Source organism: Pristiophorus japonicus, chromosome 8, assembly GCF_044704955.1.
Source record: "Pristiophorus japonicus isolate sPriJap1 chromosome 8, sPriJap1.hap1, whole genome shotgun sequence".
In the NCBI taxonomy this organism is placed as follows: Eukaryota; Metazoa; Chordata; class Chondrichthyes; family Pristiophoridae; genus Pristiophorus; species Pristiophorus japonicus.
The window spans coordinates 47,383,739-47,399,359 of NC_091984.1; the positions used below are offsets into that span (position 1 = coordinate 47,383,739).

A 15,621-nucleotide genomic window follows, 5' to 3' on the forward strand; every position below is an offset into this window, starting at 1 on the left:
CAGTTCAGAGAAGGTTCACGAGATTGATTCCTGAGATGAAGGGTTTGTCTTATGAAGAAAGGTTGAGCAGGATGGGTCTATCCTCATTGGAGTTTAGAAGAATGAGAGATGATCTTATTGAAATGTTTAAGATTCTGAAGGGGTTTGACAAGGTAGATGCAGAGAGGATGTTTCCCCTCATTGGGGAATCTAGAACTAGGGGGCATGGTTTCAGAATAAGAGATCACCCATTTAAAACGGAAATGAGGAGGAATTTCTTCTCTCAGAGAGTCGTGAATCTTTGGGTCATTGAATATATTTAAGGTGGAAGTAGACAGATTTTTGAATGATAAGGGAGTTGAGGGTTATGGGGAGTGGGCAGGGAAATGGAGTTGAGGCCAAGATCAGATCAACTATGATCTTATTGAATGGTGGAGCAGGCTCGAGGGGCCAAATGGCCTACTCCAGTTCCTATTTCTTATGGTCTTATGTATCTATGGTTCTATGAAGGAAAATGAACTCCATAAACACACGTACAAGTCAAATAAAATTATTTAGATTGCTAAAAGTTACAAATTGAAGATGGGTATATGTTAGTTAAATGTATTGCACAATTATTGCATTAAATGTTATAATTAGAATGTGACACTCGGGAAAATATAGCTTCTAAAAAAAATGCTCTTCTTTCCTCTTTGATTTTGTTAGTTCAGGAAGTGAGCCAGACTGAATTACATCCCTCATTCAGGCTCATTAGGATTTGAATTTATGTTTCTTGTGGATGCTCACCCATAAGTACAGTGAATGCCTAGACCGAAGTTCAAAATTATTTAAAGCTTAAGTTAACAGCAACTGACTGAGTATGAATAATTTACTTTATTTCTACACAACAAAAATGGCAAAAATATGTGGTGCTGCACCTGTGCTTGTTTTACACTGGTTTTTATGTTCCGGTGTAGGCAAATGAGTTCCACTGGAAATTTCAATGTAAGTTCCCATTAGCAACATTAATGCAGAAACCAGTGTAATTTCTGCATAAATGCAATCCAGGAAATTCATGACTAATATCTTCTAGTTTTGACAAAGGGGCTGTACCCGAAATGACAACTTTCTCTCCGCAGATAGACTCAGAACAGGTCTAGCAACTGAAAACTGGATATCCATGAGGCGCTGTGGGCCATCAGCAGAAGCAAAATTGTATTTCACCACAATCTGTAACCTCATGGCCTGACATATCCCTCGCTCTACCATTACCACCAAGCCAGGGGACCAACCCTGATTCAATGAGGAGTGCAGAAGAACATGCCAGGAGCAGCACCAGACGTACCCAAACATGAGGCACCAACGTGGGGAAGCTGCAACACTGGACTACATGCATGCTGAACAGTAGAATCAGAATGCTATAGACAGAGCTAACTTATCCCACAATCAACGGATCAGATCAAAGCTCTGCAGTCCTGCCACATCCAGTCATGAATAATGGTGGACAATTAAACAACTAACAGGAGGCGGAGTCTCAATGAATATCCCCATCCTCAATAATGGCAGAGCCCAGCACATGCGTGCAAAAGACAAGGCTGAAGTGTTTGCAACCATCTTCAGCCAGAAGTGCTGAGTGGATGATCCATATTGGCCTCCTTGTGAGGTCCCCACCATCACAGAAGCCAGTCTTCAGCCAACTCCACGTGATATCAAGAAACGGCTGAGCGCACTGGATACAGCGAAAGCTATTGGCCCGGTAAACATCCTGCCTGTCATGCTCCAGAACTAGCTGTGACTCAAGCCAAGCTGTTCCAGTACAGCTATAAACAGGCATCTACCCAACAATGTGGAAAACTGGCCAGGTATGTCCTGGCCACAAAAAGTAGGACAAATCCAATCCTGCCAATTACCACCCCATCAGTCTACTCTCAATCATCAGCAAACTGATGGAAGGTGTCATCAACAGTGCTATCAAGCAGCACTTACTTACCAATAACCTGCTCAGCGATGCTCAGTTTGGGTTCCGTCAGGACCACTTGGCTCATTATAACCTTGGTACAAACATCAATAAAAGAGTTGAATTCCAGAGGTGAGGTGAGAGTGACGACCCTTGACATCAAGGCAGCATTTGACCAAGTGTGGCATCAAGGAGCCCGAGTAAAATTGAAGTAATTGGGAATCAGGACAAAAATCTCCACAGGCTGGAGTCATACCCAGCACAAAGGAAGATGGTTGTGGTTGTTGGAGGTCACTCATCCCAACCCCAGGACATCACTGCAGGAGTTACTCAGTGTCCTAGGCCCAACCATCTTCAGCTGCTTCATCAATGACCTTCCCACCATCATAAGGTCAGAAGTGGGGATGTTCGCTGATGATTGCACAGTGTGCAGTTCCATTCACAACTTTTCAGATAATTAAGCAATCCATGCCCGCAGCCAGCAAGACCGGGACGACATTCAGCCTTGGGCTGATAAATGGCAGCCCACTTGATTGACATCCCATCCACCACTTTAAACATTCACTCCCACCACCACCAGCACACTGTGGCTGCAGTGTGTACCATCTACAAGATGCACTGCAACAATTTGCCAAGACTTCTTCGACAGCACCTCCCAAACCCGTGACCCCTACCACCTAGAAGGACAAGGGCAGCAGGCTCATGGGAACACAATCACCTGCAAGTTCCCCTCCAAATTACACATCATCCTGACTTGGAAATATATTGCCGTTCCTTCATTGCCACTGGGTCAAAATGCTGGAACACCCTATCTAACAGTACTGTGGGAGTAACTTCACCAGTCAGACTGCAGCAGCTCAAGAAGACAGCTCACCACCATGCTCTCAAGGACAATTAGGAATGGGTAATAAATGCTGGCTGTTGTATATGCAGACTATGGATGTACTCTCTGTGTAGTTACTGTGTGGTTGCGTAAGATGGAGATGTGTTTACCTGATGTACTATCAATAAGATTTACACAGTGTATATACATGCTGACACCACTAGAGGGTGCAACTGGTGGAGACCGGGGGTTTCCTGCCCTGGTGGCAGGGCCCAGTATAAAAGGCTGCACACTATGCCTGTGCCTCACTCTGGTGTTTGGAATAAAGGACCAAGGTCACTACAGTTTGAGTACAACACATTGCCTCATGGAGTCATTCATAAGTACATCACAGACATAATACTGGCCTTGCCAGCGACGCCCATATCCCAGGAACGAATAAAAAAAAGATGCTGCCTGACCTGCTGAGTGTTGTCAGCATTTTCTACCTTTGTTTCTGATTTCGAGCATCTTCAATTTTTTGGCTTTTTGTTTGCGTTCCTATCATACTCTGCTCCACTCTTCCATTGCTGTAATATTTAAGTGACAATTTCCTCTTCTGTTTTTAATCTGATCTTATGCTGTTGATTTTAACTCTCCTCTCCCTTTGTGTTTACTCTGCTGGGCTACCTTTGTTTTTAAATGAGGAGCAGGAGGCTAGACTAAAGAACATAACATAAGAAATAAGAGCTGGAGTAGGCCATTGAGCCCTTCGAGCCTGTTCCGCCATTCAATAAAATAGTGACCGATCTTCGACTTCAACTCCACCTTCCCACACTATCCCTATATCCCTTAATTCCCTTAGTTGCCAAAAGTTTATTGACCTCTGTCTTGAATATACTCAATGACTAAGCATCTGCAGTTCTCTGGGGTAGAGAATTCCAATGATTCACAACCCTTTGAGTGAAGAAATTTCTCCTCCTCTCAGTACTAAATGGCCGAACCCTTATTCTGAGACTGCGACCCTGTGTTCTAGATTCCCCAGCCAGGGGGACATTTTCTCAACATTAACCCTGTCAAGCCCCTTAAGAATTTTCTATGTTTCAATGAGATCACCTCTCATTCTTCTAAACTTTAGGGAATATAGGCTCAGTCTATTCATCCTAGGGTAATCCTCTCATCCCAGGAACCAGTCTAGGGAACCTTTGTTGCACTCCCTCAGGAGTCAGGAGGAAAGTAGCTGCTTAAATATCACAATTCTGGAGGAGAAGACCAAAGCAATGGCCAACAGTAACAGCTGATAGGAATGCACTGGTATGGTGCTGCAGCTCCACCTTTCGAGAAATTGCTCAAATAGAAGGGAAACCTAAGCATACATAAGATCCACATATAAGATGACTCCTCTTTAGTTTAACTCCTAACAGATATACATTTTGAGTCTTATTTCTAGTGTAGGTACAGTAATAAAGTAAGCTTAAGTATGTGGAAAAGAAATTAAGTACATCTGTAAAGTGTCATCATTATCTCTTGTATAGTCTTCTTTGGGGTATCTGTCAGTGATATGGGTCTCTCAACCGAAATGAAATGGAAAAGTGATGGAATAAAATAATTCACAAAGATACTCAATTTAAAAAATATTCCTCATTCTACATCAAATTGAATTTAGTAGCGTTCCTTCCACTCCATTCTGGAAGTTCTTTTGTTCCCATCCTTTTTATTATTGGTTTATTTTCAATGTTATTCCAAAACATTAAATGGCCAATAGTTTACTAATGGAATACAAACTGCAAAATCTGATTTGCAAAACACACTCTCACACTCAATTTGGTGTGCTTGTAAATATAGAGAATTAATCTGTACACCAGTGTGCATCTTGTACAAGGAAAATTCTTGTATAACAATGTTGTCTTTCCTCATTAGCTGTAGTGTTTGGCATGGTCACTCCTGGAAACTTGGAGCCTAGGGATACAAGCGTGTATCCATATATCTAGGGTTCTGAGTCTAGTTGGAGAGAAACAAGCAGTTGTTGCAGAAACTCCACAACTCCAATTGGTGAAGCCATTATTCAGTTGGCTATGGGGTGTGTCCATGCTGTGGAGGGTGGTGGTATGCGCACGCACTTTTTATGGTGAGTATTACTGCTCACCGTGATGCAAAGGTCTGTAAATGGATTTGCAGTACTGATCAGCCATGATCTAATTGAATGAAAGAACAGGCTCGAGGAGCTGAATGGCCTTCTCCTGTTCCTGCATTCCCATGTTCCCTGAAGATATTCCTTGTACTCGCTGGCCACCTAGTGAGGATCATACGTGTCCTTGCCCATTGTCTAATAACTACCTATTAGGGGCGTAGTTCAAGCCAGCTAAAGTTAAGCAGCACTCCGACACACATTGGGGGAGTTCTCAACCGGGGGACCCCCTAGGAGTCTGCGAGAAGGTTTTGAGGGGTCTGCCAGCCAATTGGTGCGAGGAGAAGGCAGGACGTACGTCAGTGGCTAGACAGGTCTGCCAATTACACGGTTGTCATCAAAGTTAGGTTACAGCAGTTGCCTGCCTGGAGTCACGGTCGCTGGGGCGAAGGTGCAGTGTGCAGTGGGAGTGCGAGTGCGGTCCGAGGGGGTTATTAGATAGTCAAAGGTAAGTCACTAAATACCTCAACAAAAATTGTGTTTATCAGCATGCAATCCTGGCCAGTAACAAGCGTAGTTTTAACTATTCAGGTTAAACCCTCCGCCCAGCAGCCTGATTGTACTGTTATCAAGTTCAGAGTTTCAGTAATCTTCTGATTACAGTAATAGGAAATATACAGTAACAACATTCTCTTTAAAGCTTAGTTGTAATCCACCTCTGTCTATTTCCCACAGGGACTTTGTTGCAGGTGCAGTGCTACCCAGCTTGCTGCTGACTAGAAATTCAAAGTCATAAATAATGCCTACCCATGATCATTTTTCTTAGTTAAATATTGCAGATGTGTATTTAATCATGGAGTACTGAATTAATGTATTCAGTTGGTCATTAAAATCTTCACGAAAGAAGGAGGAAGCATGTTTTCATGTATGCATTAAATTGAATGTTAACCATGATTTGAAAAAATAATAACCTTCTCATTCCCACACCGCTCCAGCCCCCATTGTTTCCTGCTTGGCTCACAACAGCTCACTGGTACACTGCATATTTGGATTTCAGGAAAATGCTTCATTTGTCTAACCTCTAAGCCTTAGTTGATTCAACCACTTCTGTGATTGTTTCATCTTTTAAAGCATAATTAAAGACCTTGCACTCGCTCATACAGAAAAAACCCCACTTGTGTTGCGTCACAGGGGTCTGTGGAATTTTTATAACACGGGAGGGGAACTTCAGAAGCAAAAAGGTTGAGAAACTTTGTCTTAGGTCATGGTTTCAGGCAGCCACATCTGCAATTTCTGGACATAGTAAAGTGAGATTTGTTCCTGTAGAGTGGGATTTTGACATATCAGACAAACAGAAACTTTAATTATGAGGCTTTCTCAATAGGTTGTTTTAGAGACTCCCAAGCATGGTGATGGGTTTCAATTAGTAGCAGACGCTCAGCTGACAAAACAAATGAGGTAATCTTTTTTACATAAGGTGAACATCCTGATTCTTCACAAGTCATAGCTCGGAGGCAACATGCTGCAGCACGGTTCAGAAATATATAATAAATAGAAATACACGGGAAAGATCTTTAATAAAGTGGCAACAGTAAAACATTGGGATGAATGTTGTAGTACTTATGCACAGGTGTAATTTATTCACCAGACTCACGACATCACAAAATCGACCTTTTTCTTATTAGTGAAGCTTATATTTTGGTACCAAATGTTCACTCTATGTACTAAATATATATTATACAAATATAATAACATAATCATGCTAAAGATTTCTAAAGTAGAAAACTTACCACTCTCCAAGGCTATTTACTTGCTATGACTAGATGCGAGCTATTCAATATTTTATGATATCTGAATCAAGGTTTATAAAATTATTATATTCAGTATTTTAGTTTCTTTGCAAATTCTCCAGAACAAATGTTTATGCAAATACTTTAAGGTTAAACATTTCTCTTTGGCATCACAGGCAAAGTCTGCTAAATTATGCAGAAGACTTTATTCCTGATGTCAATTAAATCCAAACCAGTGCCCACTGCCCCTAGAATTCTTTAGTAGCTGTTGGCATTGTGCCCAGCTGACCCACATTTCCTTTCTGTTGAAGTAGACATTGATGTATTGGTCATCAATCTGAAAAATTAACTCTGTTTCTCTCTCCACAGATGCTGCCTGACCTGTTGAGTATTTCCAGCATTTTCTGCTTTTTATTTCAGATTTCCAGCATCCACAGTATTTTGATTTTTGTAGCAGCAATGTATTGGTGGAGTTTGCTGACATTAGAAAGTTGGCCAACCTGTTCCCTGGAAATCATCTGTGTGGCCAAGTGAGGATCTGAATCCAGCTACAGATGTAAAATCCCAGTGCTGGTCAATTGCATTCTTTTGGCACTCCTCCCCTGCAGGTATTTCACTCGTCATCACAAATGCAAGAAGACATTGAAATATATCAGCACGATTCACAAGGCACCTGTATGGCTAGCTGCGAGGGTACATTGTTGAACTTCTCCAGCAAAACTACACTGTGAGCAGTTTGAAGCAAAGTGTTGTATTGAGAGGATTATATAAAAAGAGCAATGTGTAGTCTGATAGAAGCTTCACAAGACTGGAAAAAATATGTTTCCATTATTTCCAATCTTAATGAAGCTGTCAAAGAAAATCTATGAAGAGGGGGCCAAGCACATTATCCATCCCAAGGGATGGGAAATTGGAGAATAAGTTACCTTAGGCCAGTCTCTACTTCCTAGCGATTGATTACAGCTTGTCGTTAGCAAAACTCTAAGTAGGTTGCTTATTTGCCATCTTGGTCTGGATAGGATATGGGGGCTGGGGCTTTTAAATATGGTTTGAACTACTACAGGTATAGCCTCCTAGGATTAGAGAGTTTGGTTGTCATGACTGACTTTAAGTTGATCTCCATTAAAGGATAAAATGCATATCAACTTCAATTGAGTTAAGCGCAAATATTTATGCATTAAGTCACCAGTATCGTATATTATTCTCCATCCAAGGAAGCATATAGGCAATCTACTTTCAGGCCTTTCTCATTATCACTCCTGGGCTTGGAGGTGTAGGAGAATATCCCGGATATAACTTTTCCTCCAACTTTCCCACTCTCTTTTCCTCAGGATAAGTTCATGACCGGGACTGAGATCTACCAATGTTGTGTAAAGAATCTACCAACCTTGAGCACCAATTTGCAGTGCTATTCTGCTGCTCCCTACATAACAAAGCATGTATAATAAAACAATATTGTGAGTCACTTCAGCATTGAAATAATTGCAATATCATGATCTTAAAAAAAATATGTAGCCTCATTTAACAGCATTGCATTTAGGGTTAGGCTTTAAGCAACTCAGTATATCACTAGCCAAATATTCTAACATGGCTGCCTGTTCAGGCAAGTTAGTTATTCAAAATACAGCCCGTACACAGTTGCAACGGCAAAAAGTGAAGAGTTTTTGAAAGTGGCTGTCGCATAATTGTCAGTTGATGCATCCCACAGATAACGGCTGACAATTTGTATTCCCTGATTATTGAGCTGACCCAGAACCACATTGCACACCAGCTTGTATCTAGGGGCATTGATATCCTTCACTTTCAACCTGATGTGGTCAGTCAAACTCTGCACTAGCTGCACACATGTTACAGGATTATATGTGTTGTTCGCCAAGTAGCTTGAAAGCGTGCCCTCCAAGACCTTCTGGACCTTGTAGGCATCAAACTTGCAGCCTTCATCTGGCTGAGCTTTGTAAGTGTTTTCGCATCTCACTTCTCTGATAGGTTGGTACAGAGGCAATCCAGAGAAACTGACCTGACCAGAGGTCATCCAGCTCATGGAATGCCTTTTGCCGAGCATCATAGAGCCTTTGTGAGAAAAAGGTACATTGACATTACTTATAATGGAGCTCCTTCTGAATGGGATATGGGTTCTTCCATTCATGTTATTTCGATGCAGATGATGTTTGCTGGCATGAACATCCATGGACTGGGAACTTCTCAGAGTGGAAATGGAGCTTACTCGAGGGTGCGGTCCCAAACTCTGCCCAGACAGAGCCTGATTGAACTGAGCTAAAGTCTCTTGGGATAAAGGCATCTGCTTGGTTGTCATGGTGAACTGTATATTGATCTGTCTAAAAATAAAAAGATAAATCAACTTTCATTCAGTTCCACCTTTTACTGAGTATTTTACCTCCTCACTTTTAATGCACTTTTAATATTATCTCCTACAACATATATTATTCTTTGTCTCAAAGGATTGTGCTCCTCGATCTCTGCCAAAACCATTCTTGAGCCATCTGTTATTTTTTTTATAATAGTGGCACAGAATGACACTCTCTGAACACTCCTTTGTTCTCAGTCTTCACTCTGCTCTTCCTTGTGTTGCAGGGTGTAAATTCAGACCTTTTTTTAGGGCTACGCACTCCTATTTTTCTCTTATTTGCTTCTAGATTTTAAGCATTGGTTCTAACTTGTAACTAAATCACTAGAACAGAAGTCAGAATACAGGAACAACCTCCTGCCTCCCACACAAGCAGAAAAGGAGGATAGAAAAGCAAATTAGATGGCAAAGCACACAGGTTACTAGTAGGGGATGAAGTTCTAGGTAGAAACTGATGGCTTATATAGGTAACTGCACTGTCTGGTGTGGTACTGAATCATATAGACCAGAAGGTCCCAGGTTAGATTGGCTAATCTGAACCAGAGCAATACAATGTCCCACTGCGCCTATGGGACTGGGGGGGGGGGGGAAGGGGGGGAGGGGTGGTTAATCAGTCAGGGCTTCTGTTTTTGATAACTGTTATGTAACAAGTTTACATGCACTAAAGTAGGGTGAGGACAGATGGCTGAGTGTCCCACTTACTACTCAGGCTCAGGAGTAGGAATGGCTGCTAGGACAAGGCTACTGTGCACCAGCAGAAGTCACTGTCTCTGGCATCCTTTGGGATGCAAGGGCAGTGCTCAAAATCAACATAAAGAATTGCCAGGTCTCCAAGAAGGGCAGAATCTGGGGTGTAAGAGAAATTGCCACCTGACCTTAGCTGAAAGCTGGAAAGTTTTGCACCTCTTTTTCCATTCTGACATAAAAACAATCTTTCCCAGCTCTCTCCGATACAGATTGTACACTTTACGCAGTCTGAGTGGATGAGGATCTATAGTGAACCTACAACGTAGACATACTTTCCTTCTGGACTTACAACCTCGTTATTCATAGAACAGCTATTCTTTTGGCACTAAAGAATGATCTACAAGCACTTATAACATTTCCCAGGGACTGAGTTGTAATTTGTACAGCCGCACACTCTTATCTTTGCTCCTCACTGCTCCCATATTCCAGCTGGAGACTGCATTGCATGGGAAGGACTTATTATGCATAGTGCCGAAGAAAATACATTAATGTCAGCCCTGGCTCGGTCATAGTACTCTCATCTTTGACTCAGAAGGTTATAGATTCCAAGCTCTTTCCATGATTTAAGCACATAATCTAGGCTGATGCTTCAGTGCAGTCAGTACCTTGGTACTTAGGGAGTAATGCACTGTTGGACCTATTCTCTTTATTCTCTTTTAGTTGAGACATTAAACCAAGGAAGGCCCTGTATATTCTCTCAGACGGATGTAAAAGATCCTGTTATGTTAGTTGAGGAAATCTGGGGGCAAATTCTCCTGGTCAGTATTTATCACTCAACCACCACTAACAAAAACAGATTAACTATTCATTATTTCATTCCATTTTATGGGACTTTGCTGTGGGCAAATTGGCTTCTGTATTTGCTTACCAAACAATAGTGACTACACTTCAACAGTAATTCATTGGCTGTAAAACACTTTGGGATGTTCTGAGGATGTGAAAGGTGTTATTTGAATGCAAGTTTTTCTTTTTGTCTTTCTATCTGTCAGTTGTTGGAATGAATCAAGACATGCCTAAAAGAAAGAAAAAAGGTTTGCATTTATGTAGTGCATTTCACTGCCACCAGACATCCCAAGGTGCTTTATAGCCAATGAAGTACTTTTTAAATGTAGTCACTGTCATAATGTAGGAAACGTGGCAGCCAATTTAAGCATCGCAAGCTCCCACAAACAGCAATGTGATAATGACCAAATAATCTGTTTTAGTGATGTTCATTGAGGGATAAATATTGGCCAGGATACCCAGGATAATTTCCCTACTCTTCTTTAAAATAGAGTCATGGAATCTTTTACATCCACCTGAGAGAGCAGACAGGCCCTCAGTTTATCTGAAAGATGGCACCTCCAACAGTACAGCACTCCATTAGTACTGTACTGGAGTGTCAGCCTAGATTGTTGTGCTCAAGTCTCTGGAGTGGGACTTGAATCCACAACCTTCTTACTCAGAAGCAAGGGTGCTACCAACTGAGTCGTGGCTGACTGAGGCGGCACGGGACACATGCTCATTATTCTGTGTCAAGTATTGTGTAGTGATTAAAGAGTGCCGATCTATGTTGTTTCATGTTATCTCTCAGATCCTGTCTCCCTTGCATTTCTTTGTATTTGTTATTCAATAGTTGATTCACAAAAAAAACTCCTCTACCAAATGTCCTTAACCATGTGCTTCTGTGTTGTGGAGAAATCCAGTCTATAAGATTGTATTTTGTCAAAAGTGGGGGAACATGGATAGTTGGATGAGGGTAGGCTAATAATTTTATAGGCTGCTTCCAGGGAACTTTGGCACACAAACATGAAAATATATATTTAGCACTTTTATTGATATACTTAAAGTTCTCAAGAATGTTTAGCTTAAAAGAATACACATTGATGAGTAATGGTTAGGGTAAATAAATTAAGTGCTGCAGAATGGATTGTGTACAAAATAAGTAACAGTGGCACAAGTGAGCTATGGGCCTAGAAATTCGGCCGCGCAGCACCCATCTAAGTCGCCAATATGGCGAACAGTATGCGCATGCACACTTCTGGCCGGAGGTCGCGCTGATGGTGGGAACGCACACTGGCAACATTCTGAGCTCTGCATAATGTATTCAAATTATTTATTGCCTTCAATGAGTGCCATGCTTTACAAGGATTTTTATTGAACAAACAATCGGCATGCTCAAACAATGCTTCCTCTGCCTGGATTATTCAGCAGGAGTTTTGCAGTACACCCCTGAGCAAGTTTTGAGATTTGTTGTCGTCTGCTGCATGCAACACAACTTCACTATAATGAGGGACCACCTGGGCATCAAGAAGAACAAGGAGGAGGATGAGGAAGAGGAATAGAAAGAAGAGAGGCAGCAACATCCAGAGCCCCTATCTGCCCAAGATCTCAGCGATAAGCTCATCACAGAGCATTTCAACTAAATCAGCCGTCCTATTCCCCATTCACCAACAGTCCCATATCCTTACCACTTTTTTAGAACCACCATCTGATTGCCTTCCTTCTTTTCAAACTTATGATTCTTGCCCTCACTTCTCTTCTTCCAGCATGTCAGTTTGCCAGCAAACTGATACACAGTTTTAAAATTGGATAGATTTCTTCAGACAGTAGACGTAGTCCAATCTGTCCTCACCCACACATTTACACTTCTAGCAGGGGACATTGGATATGATCAGACCTAACAACCCTGGACAATATTCTTCTTCATATCCCATATCATCATAGACAGACCCTCGAAACGAGGATGACTTGCTTCCACGCCAAAAAAGATAAGTTCACGGTGTTCCAATGAAGGACTTAAAATTCCAGGTCCTGAACTACATTCTGAAGGGTGGAAGATGCCTGTGCGTGGATTTTTTTAATGTGTGGTGACCGTTGCACACCAGCCACCACACGGGCTTGACAGAGCTAGGTCTTGGTCCAGTGGCAAGGATTAACCAAGACGACTGGAGACCAGCAAATTTTTGATTATGATTAACACAATTATCAAAAGCTCATATTGTCACATTCTAGAAGTTTAGGAATTCTAACAAATTCTAACCCCCCCCCCCCCCCATCCCCATAACTCCTTTAGCAAATACCCAGTACTTTCTACCCTTCAACCAATTTTTTAAAATCTATTCCCAAATGTTATTCTCAATCCTCACTGCAGTGTTAACTAGCTGTGTTTCAAGTGCAACTTTATCAAATGCTTTTTGTAAGCCTAGGTACACCATGTTATAGAGCTATCCACTGTCCACTTGGAATGTTACTTCCTTAAAAACAAAATCAAGGAGATTGTTAGTTAGGTTCTTCCCTTTTTGAATCTATGTTTGATCCGGGTTACCAGGTTATTAACATACAGGTTTACTCAAGTTTACTCCTGAAAACTAGTTCATTATTTAACTCAGTATTAAAGTGAGAATAAGGGGTTGATAGTTGCATGCTTCTGTTTTGTTACTTGTCATACCTGGTCAGTTGTTAGAATGCAGTTAAGCTCCATGCCCCATTGCTAAAACACATCCAGGCATAATGATCTTTACTCAAAGTAAACATGGTAGCATTTATAGTTCAGCTTCAGAGGAAGACTTGTTGGAGCTGGCTAAGACAGAAGAAGTAGAACCATAAACTGCCAGAAGGAATGGAAGCTCTGGAAAAGATAATATAGGGAGAATTTTCTCCATAATGGAACTTGAAGATACACAAGATATTTATAATAAGGCCCAAGAGATCTGTAATAATTTAAAGGAAAAGTGAATGGGATATGGCTATGACTCTCCATAAAGTGTACCCAAAAGTTATTTCTACAGAACCAACTTAAGGAAAATGTTATCCATGAGGCATATCAGGAAGATGTTATAACAAAGTAATTGAACATAGCATAGTGGGATTTGCTACCAGCAATCTGTTGATGTTAGTGACAAGGCTAAAATGTTATTGAGTTCTGTGAATCATTTACATGCACATTTTGCTATGATAGGATTTATCATGCTGACTTATTATTCACTGAATGGAAGGGAGGGGTTGGTCTGTAAGTTTTGAGAATCAGACCAAATCTGTTATTTTCCAAGACCATACCATATAGTGCTGTTTATCATGCAAACGATCGTCTTACTCAAACTAGCTCTTTATTTACACATATATACATGTTTTAGTGCTCTTCTAGAGAAGCCTACATACAAATGAACAGACTGAGAATTTGGCTATGATTGCCTGCACATAAACCATGACATAAGCCACCTTGTAACAGTTAAACAGATCTTCATAGTCACGAGAGCTAAGGCAAACTGTAGCTGTCCTACTGCTGCCTTAGTTAAGTACAATTAGCTCAGTCCAGATCAGGGATTGAATCCGAGATTGGTAGTTCCCTCTACACCTTTACTGGGATAAAGTAACAAGCGTTGCCAAGAATATCACAATACTGTGTATATCAAAGGAAGCTAACATGTTACAACAGGTAAAGAAAATGCCATAGTAGTGTTTCAACTTGTTTATTCATTCAGCAACCTAATATATTGATTAGAATTGCATTGAAGAAAACATCTCGGTCCAGCAATTCCTGCCAAGCCACTGCACTGCTGGATTCGTGACTGGGCAGGACATCCCATCGCAAATCCCGGGATTAGTGCATTTGCGTATTGTGACGCATGCAGGGAATATGGAAGTGAAATTGGTTTGGGGCAATAGCGCAAAAAGTGCAACTCCAAATCCATTGTCCATTTTACACTCTGCCTGATTTTCTTTTCCATCAGAAAGGAGCAGTGTAAAACAGGGTGCGGATTCGTGAGCAACTATTTTGCGCTGCTGCCCAAGACCAGTTTTACCTCCTACTGCCACACCTGAGTTAATACAAGGGGAAAAAGAAAACTTGTGGGGAGGCAGAGAGGGAGTGCAACACCCTGCTGCCCAGGGAGCTGCATGTGGGGAAAAGGGAAGGGAAATACAAGATGAGAATTATGGAGGTGGTGCAGCAGCAGGCTATATAGGTCTTGCTGTTTAAAGAAGCAATAGCAGTAATTAGGCAGGACGTACAAGGTACATTGAAACATAGAAACATAGAAAATAGGTGCAGGCGTAGGCCATTCGGTCCTTCGAGCCTGCACCGCCATTCAATAAGATCATGGCTGATCATTCCCTCAGTACCCCTTTCCTGCTTTCTCTCCATACCCCTTGATCCCCTTAGCCTTAAGGGCCATATCTAACTCCCTCTTGAATATATCCAATGAACTGGCATCAACAACCCTCTGCGGCAGGGAATTCCACAGGTTAACATCTCTCTGAGTGAAGAAGTTTCTGCTCATCTCAGCCCTAAATGGCCTACCCCTTATCCTAAGACAATGTCCCCTGGTTCTGGACTTCCCCAACATCGGGAACATTCTTCGCGCATCTAACCTGTCCAGTCCCGTCAGAATTTTATACGTTTCTATGAGATCCCCTCTCATCCTTCTAAACTCCAGTGAATAAAGGCCCAGTTGATCCAGCCTCTCCTCATATGACAGCCCAGCCATTCCTGGAATTAGTCTGGTGAACCTTCGCTGCACTCCCTCAATAGCAAGAACGTCCTTCCTCAGATTAGGAGACCAAAACTGAACACAATATTCCAGGTGAGGCCTCACTAAGGCCCTGTACAACTGCAGTAAGACCTCCCTGCTCCTATACTCAAATCCCCTAGCTATGAACGCCAACATACCATTTGCCTTCTTCACTGCCTGCTGTACCTGCATGTCAACCTTCAATGACTGATGAACCATGACACCCAGGTCTCGATGCACCTCCCCTTTTCCTAATCTGCCGCCATTCAGATAATATTCTGCCTTCGTGTTTTTGCCCTGAAAATGGATAACCTCACATTTATCCACATTATACTGCATCTGCCATGCATTTGCCCACTCACCTAACCTGTCCAAGTCACCC

The 15,621-nt window shown here is 41.8% G+C and overlaps 1 protein-coding gene across 2 annotated transcripts in view; it reads right to left on the minus strand.

Moving 5' to 3' along the window:
• Nucleotides 1-8,155: 8,155 nt before the first annotated feature.
• Nucleotides 8,156-15,621, minus strand: part of LOC139268509 (dynein light chain Tctex-type 5) — a 37,749-nt gene continuing 30,283 nt past the window's right edge. For both annotated transcript variants that reach the window (XM_070886751.1, XM_070886753.1), the window contains one exon: nt 8,156-8,971. In XM_070886751.1, coding sequence (XP_070742852.1) covers nt 8,248-8,949 — 702 coding nt within the window. In that variant the 5' untranslated portion in view covers nt 8,950-8,971 and the 3' untranslated portion in view covers nt 8,156-8,247. The remainder of the gene's footprint in view (nt 8,972-15,621) is intronic.